Raw genomic sequence first — 8,070 nt, 5'->3', positions numbered from 1 at the left:
AACAGTAATGGTCCTTCCACAGAGCTCAAGGGATACTTATCTCTTTGCTGTTTGCATATAAATATAAAAGGGAGAGATTAGGACCTGCTGAAAGGAAGCGAGGAAGACACAGCATGCAGAGAAGCCTTCATTGCCACAGAGCTGCTGGCTGAGGACTTGTGGGAGGAGGTGAGTTATGTTTTCTTACCAGACATCCTGGACATGCACAGGAGCCCTGTGGTGGGCTCTTTCTGTCCAGGGCAAAGTTAATGGGCTGGCTGAGTTGTGCCCTGCCTTGTTCCTCTGCTCAGGTAGGGTCTCTTCCAGCCTTGAAAATAACTGCTGAAAATGTCCTGGGGATATGAGGCCACGCAGATGGCACAGGAGGGAGTGGGCATCCCAGCCTTGCTAATGCTGGCACCCAGCAGCAGCAATGCTCGGCCAGCCTGGTGCCTGCTCATGGTCCAGTCCTGGCAGCTGGGACCTTGGCACAGGCTCATTAATCTGCCTCTGGGGCTCTGCCACTGCAGCTGGACTGCTACAGACTTGCTCTGATGCCACACCATCCAGGAGCTGGTGGAGGTGCCAGTCCTCTGCAGCCACACAGGCTCTGCCCATCTCTCCACAAATGGTGAAAAACAAGCCAGATGAGAGCTAATGTGGCTCCCTCCCACCAGGATACTCTGGTCTGGGGTGGGAGCCCTCAGCAATCAGAAAGAAGTGGTGACATTTTATCCCAGGGATGGTAGCAAAACAATACAGCCACATCTGTGCAGATGTTCACCAGCCCTCCCCTCAAGATTAAGGCTGGTTATTCTCAGTCCTACTGCCCTGCAGAGGAAACTGAGGCAGAAGGCGCAGGTACAGCGGAGCTGTCACATTCCAGCGTGCCTATCACCCATGTACGAGCTACATGTGCTCATTTGTGTGTGTTTGTATTTACTCTCACAGGGAAATGCAAGAGCAGCTCATTAAATAGCGTGACAAATAACTTCTGTCGCTGTCGATTCCATTGTTTGTGTCTCTAAAATGTTTGCGTGTGCTACTTTGGGATATACAGTCAGGCCCCATTGAGCACACGAATGGGCAAGTATTAGAGCTGTAAAGCAACACCTTGGATTTGCCATCTCTGCAACTCACTTAATTAAGGGATCTGTATCCAGAAAGCAGAAAATGCACATTTCTCATTACAAAAGGTGAAATTTCTGAAATCCATTAGATACACAGTAGGATAAAAATGTGCAAGGTTCCCACACACTGCTATGTCAATGCATCTTTTTCCTCTTCTATAATACCCCCTGCTATTCTGAGCAAAAATCTTCCAACGCATTTCTGCTGATGTGCCTCAAACCTCAGCGCTGACACCCTGCTAATCCCAGCCAGCCTTCCCTCAACGTTTTTACAGTGCATCCCCATATTTCTGGGCTGCAACTTTTGCTAGTCAAAGAAATAAGGACAAACCAGCTCCTTGGGTTTCACCCTCAGTGAACTGGGGCAAACCACGTAAGAGATATCCTGATGGCAAAAAGCCCCATGCAAATGTGCAATATGCAATATAACAATTAGCCTTAAAATGATTTCTCACAAACTGGAGACTGCAGTAAGAGCCTCATACACAAAAGGAGAAAGCAGAGGAAATTCAGGGCATGACAGTAACTCAGATCCCAGAAGTAATCTCGGTATCCCCAGTTCTGGCAGCACCCTGACAGTTTATCAGATACGACAGAGGTATGTCAGCAACTTAGAAAGGAGAGGCTGAGGATGGGCCAGTATACGGCTTTTGCAGAGCCCTTTGATTCCTGCAAGCCTCAGTTTTCCCTGAGCTCTTAAATGGAGATAATGACACTTATCCTATGTCATCACCATGGGAGTGCCAAAGAGGGGACCACTCACATACAAAGTGCTTTGCAAACAACCTGGAAAGGAGAGATGGCAAAAAAGTACGGTTTTCAGCTGTCTCAGCACTGTTGTACCTCTGTGTTTGAGAGCTGGAACCAGGGCTGCTTCCCATACGTGAAGATCTCCCAGAGGATCACCCCGAAGCTCCAGACGTCACTCTCTGTTGTGAACTTCCTGTACATGATGCTCTCTGGAGGCATCCAGCGGATAGGCAGCATGGTGTGTCCTCCAACCTGGGTGAGGGCAAAGGCACACGGAAATCTGAGTGGTGGGAGTCCTGAGGAATGGGTCAGCCCTGACATGATGTGGAACAACTCAGGACCTGAGCTGTTCCAAAAACCTGGGCTGGCTGCTGCCTCCCCAACCGCTCATGGGTTTACCCACCAATCCCACCTGGTTAACATGACAGATAGGGAGTGAAAGGTATCAAGATAAATCAGGTCTTCTCCACCCAAATGGCCTTGTAAAGAAGTCAGATGCAAAATGTCAAGAACATACTCCAGCCCTACAGTCTGCTGAACCCAGGCACACAGGAAGAAACAAGCGTCCAGCAAAGCATTGCAGGGCCTCAGTGCTCCAAGGCACCCACCAGAAATACAGAGTGAGGTCTGTCCCTCTTCAGAAAGGTTCTCTAAAACCCTTCCACAGCCATCTGTGCATCACCTAATTGCATTAAAGGTTTTGTGCTCATAAAACTGTGCTACAGACCTTTTCAGAGAGTGCTTTGAATATGTAAATGACTGAAAAAGGTGGTCTGTTGGTAAAAACAGGCTCTAACAGGCAGGGATTTGCCCAGCATTTAATGGAGGAGGGAAATCCAGCCCCTTTGGAGAGTTTGGAAATGGAAGATCCCATGGGTGTATAAAAATGGGGTATGCCAAGCCAGGGAAGGGTACTTTCCCAGGTAAGGCTCAACCCTTCTCTAGGGCACATGAATCCAGCAGGTGTACAGGAGGCTTGCAGGACACATACAAACAGTTCTAGAGTAGATGGATTTACCTGTGGATTCACTAGAGATTCCTAAACAAGCATTTCTGAGCAGGACAAGTTTTTCTCTGTTCTGTCCTTCTGCTAAGAAGATCCATCTGTGGGGAAACAGCTAATTGCTACAACCAGCTGGTGCTGGAAGCAGCAGGGCTGCAGGTCTCCGGCACTCATTTCTGCTGAGGGTAAAGTGCCCAAGGTTTTAGTGGAGACGAGAAAAAGTGCTTTCGTGGTGCTGCTTGGAAGGCTTCTTGTCTCATTACAGACACCAAAAAAGCAAGTGCTGATAACTTTGTAGCACTGCAGCTGAATCAAACAGGCAGAAATCTCTCTGGTCCCATGAAGGGTGAGGGAAGAAGGTATCTGCTGTCTAGGATTCCAGCATATGTGTGGCTATTCAAAATAATGAGACTGTTGTGCTCGCTCAGATGAAAACATTTCTTGTACAAACAAGAGCTCTCCTGTGAGCTGCCAGTTTTTCCACAGGTTTCGTTGACTGATTAAAGCAGAACTAGTGTGGGAAAGGGTCAGTACAGAGACACTGCAGCGTTTGGAAGCAAGAGAGAGGTGTGTTGGAATAGGGTGTGAAAGTGGTAGGATGCTCAGCTGGCTTTCTGCACAGAGGAGCTCAGACTTCTCTGGGGTTTGACAGAATTTAGACTCAGTTTTGCAATGTTGTAGTCAGAGGACTGCAGACCAACCTTCTTCCTTACTCTGAAATAGACCCTCCTCAAAAAAGAGAAGAAATTTGAAAAGTCTCAGGAAGATCTTTCTTCCTAAGTGCAGATGCCTGAAGATAAAAAGCTCATTGCAGCTCTACACCTCCTATTTAGAGATGGCTGGGCTGGTGTGTTCTCAGCTTGCTGCTCTGAACTCCCAGGAATGTTCTGAAGTAATGGAAATGGAAATATGCTTTTCTTTGTTTGTTCCTTTGAAACCCTGGCTGCAATTTCAGCTCTTTCCTGCATTCCCAGCTTTTACAAGTTGCTTTCCCTTCTTGCGAAGGGCTCTGAGGAAACATTATCATCAGAACAGGACATACATCAAACTTGATTGTGGCAAAAACTGTTTTGTGCTAATGCTTATTTTATTCTTCTTTAAGTAGCGCTAAGTCCTCAGTTTTCCAGCAATCTCAAGATGATTTACGTATTGCAAACCATTTGCAATATCCTGAACCTTGCAGGATCATTTGTGATTACAGGTAGCACAAAGTAGTAAGCACAGTTAGCTCCCTTTTGAACAGGTTCAGAATGTATGAAACAGGTCCTCAGCTTACACAGTGTTGCAGCAGTACTGCTCAAATGGGAGGGCCCTGATTTACACCACCACCTGGCCCTGAAAGCATTGCAGAGAAGCCAGTCCCATCTCAGTTCTAGTAAGCCAAAATAAAGTTAAGGTCTTCGGTCTGTTCTAGACACAACCTGGTGAAGAACTGCCAACAAAGTGACATAGACAGTCAACAGTATTCCCAAGGATGTGACAACACAACCTTGGCATAGCTCACACAGTGGAGTCTAGGGACTGCCAAAGCATTCCTCCCAGCCATGTGTGTCATGTGAGAAACCTTTTACTAAAAATTAATCTGGTAATAATTAAATTAATTTGGGGGAAAAAAAAACCTAAACAAGCAAGCAACGCCCAGAAATGTGTGGATCCCAAAACATGGCCCAACTATGCTCAGTGATAAGATGTTCCTTGCAGAGGTATCCTTTGCATCTCAAAGAGGGAACCACATTTTTGAGAGCAAATGTTAAGCCTTGCATTTACTAGCTATAAGCAGAACAGGCATCAATTAAACTCTACTATAAAACCACTCCAATGTCTAGCCTAGCACATAAGGCTGACTATTACATTTTAAAAAATCACCTTTGCCTATCCTTTACTGCTTCCCTTGCAAACTGATTAGGATTAAAATTCCCATTTCACAGATGAGAAAGCAGATGCAGGAAGGCAGGGAAAGGCCCTGCTCTGAATCTGTGTAGCGAGCGAATGCCAAGTCAAGTCTTCCTGGTCTGCAGTCAGCCATACCCTGTTATTTGCTGATGTAGCAAAATGATTTAGAGTTGAGCATAGAGGGACTGTGCTACTGATGCCACAGGAAGCTGAGTGTGTCCAAGGTGACAGAAATCCTTTGCATAACATGTAGTGGTGGTGAGCTGTGTTTTGCCACTGTAGACTTGCACATGATTCCCACAGCTACATAACTGTTTTACAGGACCAGCCATTGCTAGAAGCATAAAAGCAAAATGATGCTATTAAATCAGGCTGAAAAAAAAGGATGCTCTTTTTTTATTTTGCAAAGCCAGTTTATAAGGCATGTCCTTGGCTTTGGAAAGAATAATTACCATGTCTTCAGGGAGAAGGTGAAAGTTTGTTTTAGTCAAACCTCTGCTTTCTCAGAGATGGGCCTGGCAGGTTTCAGAAATTAGTGACCATGCAGGACTGGTGTTTGTTAGGGGCATGCTACTTCTGAGACTTCTCTAAAACAGCTATGTCATCTTCCCACCCCATCTTCTCTTTTTCTCTGGGATCCAGGGATGGGGGAGCCCACCCATCACATCGGCTCATCTTCTAAAGACCCTTAAGGGTAAAATGTTCTGAAACAGTGGCATTGCAACATTGTCCCTGGAGACACTCCACAGCCTGGAAGAGGGTTTTGCTTGAAAGCAAATAAGACAAGTAAATCCTCTTCTGTTCCTCTCTTAAAATCCTATGATGCTACCAAGCTGCCCTTTCTCCCTGTTATCTCAATGCTTCATAGACCTGCAGACTGGCCTCTTTATCCCATTGCCATGGTTGTCTAGCTTTGCTTGACATTTTTAGCTCTCTAACTTTCTCTCCCTAGATCAACTTCCCATGCCCACATTGACATGCTATTCCCACTGCTTTGCTCTTTCTGTTCACAGTGCTATCCTGGTAATAAATAGAGCAATCAGTGCACATCCTCTGAGCAGCCAAAGTTTTCTTCTTCTCTCTCCACTTCAAGATCACATTATCACCTACTCGTTTCCACCCCTTTCTGATGGATGCTCCCAAGTGCATGACCTGGGCTACAGCCACATGTTTCTGATACTCCAGGGCATCTGGCCTCTGCTCTGAAGTCTCATTACATACCCAAGCCCATAGTCTTGCAAGACAGCCAGTCACTCCCTCTGAGCAGCTTATTGCTGTATTAGATATGAACCTCAGGGAGCTGGGGGAGGTTCATGAAAGGCCAGTGTTAATGGCCATTAGGGAAAAAGATAATTACTTAATGCTAGTACAGCACTTTGAGGATGTAAAGCTATATAAGTGCTATGTACGAGTAGTATTATGCGGCTTGAGGTTTGTCTGCTACCAAGGAAAGCTGGTGTCTGGGGGGAAAATTCTCCTTGTCCCAGCTTTCTGAATGACATCCAGCTGATTAGGAAAGGAAAAGATGACATGTTATCCCCAGTGAGTTTGACAGCACAGCAGCAGGTAGTAGAGCAGCAGTGTTCAGAAAAGACTGTGCAATATATCCACAGTTTAAGCCACTAACAGAGATACAGCGGAAATCAAAACCAGAGTAGGGCTGAAAAAACCTCATGAGAACCTAGGACTGGTGGAAATACAGATACTAACATATTAAAGGCAACTTTTGGTGGGAAGACATGTTTTCCCCCTCCCAGTCCTTATACTGGGGGCAGGGCTGTAGCCCAAAATAGCATTTAGAGGGGAACTACTGAGCCATTCACTCCATGCGCACAGCTGAAAGTTCCTTCACTGATCTCAGCTAAAACCAGGATTTGGTCTCTGGCATACTCTCAGGCTGTGTTTTATTTTCCTTTCTGTGCAGTTTTTTTCCCCAATGTTGAGATAAAATTTAAAAAAAAAAAATCAGTGCTTTTTTTTCCTTAGTCATTTGACATTTCCTTTCGGAGGTCATTTGACACCTTTCTTCCTGTTCCTGGCATACTTGACGGAGGCTCTGCTCCTACTCCTGCCTTGGAAAGGCCACAACAACCACTGTAGGTGGATTTGTACGGAAAAACATTATTTGAACTTCCCGTTTATGTGCAGGAAGTGGAGACATTTGAGTTCGTACAGAATCATGCAGCAGTAGTGGAGACCTTGGCACCATTCCTCTCCAGGAAAATCCACTCAACATCCAATCCACTCAACCTAGTGATAAGACACACATTCCCTGATTGCCATCTCCATTCCTGCTGCTGTAGGTAGGGATGACCTGGGATCTTCTTTAATTGCAGACCTGGCTGCCATCCCAGGCTGGGCTGCACCAGAACATATGTCCTTTAGACCTCAGCACTAGGAGCCGGGTGATCTCTGGAATATACTCAGCTCTGAGCCTTCCCCCAGCAGCCAGATGTATGTTCCCATCAGGACACGGCGATTCCTGCTGTGGGCAGGATGTGCTGTAATTCAGCACTTCTGGACAGCCTTGTATGAATAAGAGCCACAGGTGGCTGGGTCACCCGAGAGGATGCAAGGGCAAAAAAAAAAAGTAATGAAAGCAAGAAGCAGGAAAAGCTCCTCTGTTTGCCGAAGTTGAGCTCCTAGAGAAGAACAAACAACAAACAAAACTGCTGGAGATCATGCTTTTGTGAGTCAATGCTTGTCAGTTCAGGCTGGGGCACAAGAAGGTGGCTTCTCAGGGGCAATGTAAAGGGCAGCACATGCTCATGGCTGGGGATCCAGGAGGAAACACTGCTTCCCTGCCTTCAGCCTGGATCCAGCAGCACTGAGAAATGTTTCCCTATCAGATGTGCCAGTATTTTGTATCTGTGAGTCCTGACAGATTCCTGCACACCTTTTGCAAAGCAGAGGGATCAACTCTGACATGCCAGACAGAGCTGAGCTTTGCTGACTCTTAGCTGTCCAGCACTTCCTAGTTTTAACTGTCACCTTACTAGGCTCTCAAGTATCCAAGTAGTTTAGATCAGAGGTAGCTGAATTTAACTGCAAGTTGTGACTGGATATGATTCCCAAGTGCTTTATCTGTAATTTCCTTTCAGCTTATCCAGAAAGAATGGTGCTTGCTATATCTGAGACTGCACCATTGCCAGAATTACTCTGGCCTCCAAAAATCCCCAAGGTGTTCTCCTGTCTGAAAGGCATCATGCTTTATGGCCATACCAGCCCCAGGGTGAGCCTCTTCTGAGTGATTCAAAAGCCATCATAGCCCTGTCCTTGCCTTCACCTCTCGTGCCTTTGCGGTCGCTGCTGTCA

At 46.2% G+C, this 8,070-nt stretch overlaps 1 protein-coding gene across 2 annotated transcripts in view; it reads right to left on the bottom strand.

Moving 5' to 3' along the window:
* The window catches only part of NTRK3 (neurotrophic receptor tyrosine kinase 3), a 222,978-nt gene that overhangs the window by 15,007 nt on the left and 199,901 nt on the right, over nt 1-8,070 (bottom strand). For both annotated transcript variants that reach the window (XM_064669020.1, XM_064669021.1), the window contains one exon: nt 1,953-2,111. In XM_064669020.1, coding sequence (XP_064525090.1) covers nt 1,953-2,111 — 159 coding nt within the window. The remainder of the gene's footprint in view (nt 1-1,952; nt 2,112-8,070) is intronic.

The sequence above is a fragment of the Pseudopipra pipra genome, chromosome 12 (assembly GCF_036250125.1).
Source record: "Pseudopipra pipra isolate bDixPip1 chromosome 12, bDixPip1.hap1, whole genome shotgun sequence".
Classification (NCBI taxonomy): Eukaryota; Metazoa; Chordata; class Aves; order Passeriformes; family Pipridae; genus Pseudopipra; species Pseudopipra pipra.
Note: the sequence above shows the minus strand (reverse complement) of the source record. Positions and strands in the feature narration are given on the sequence as shown.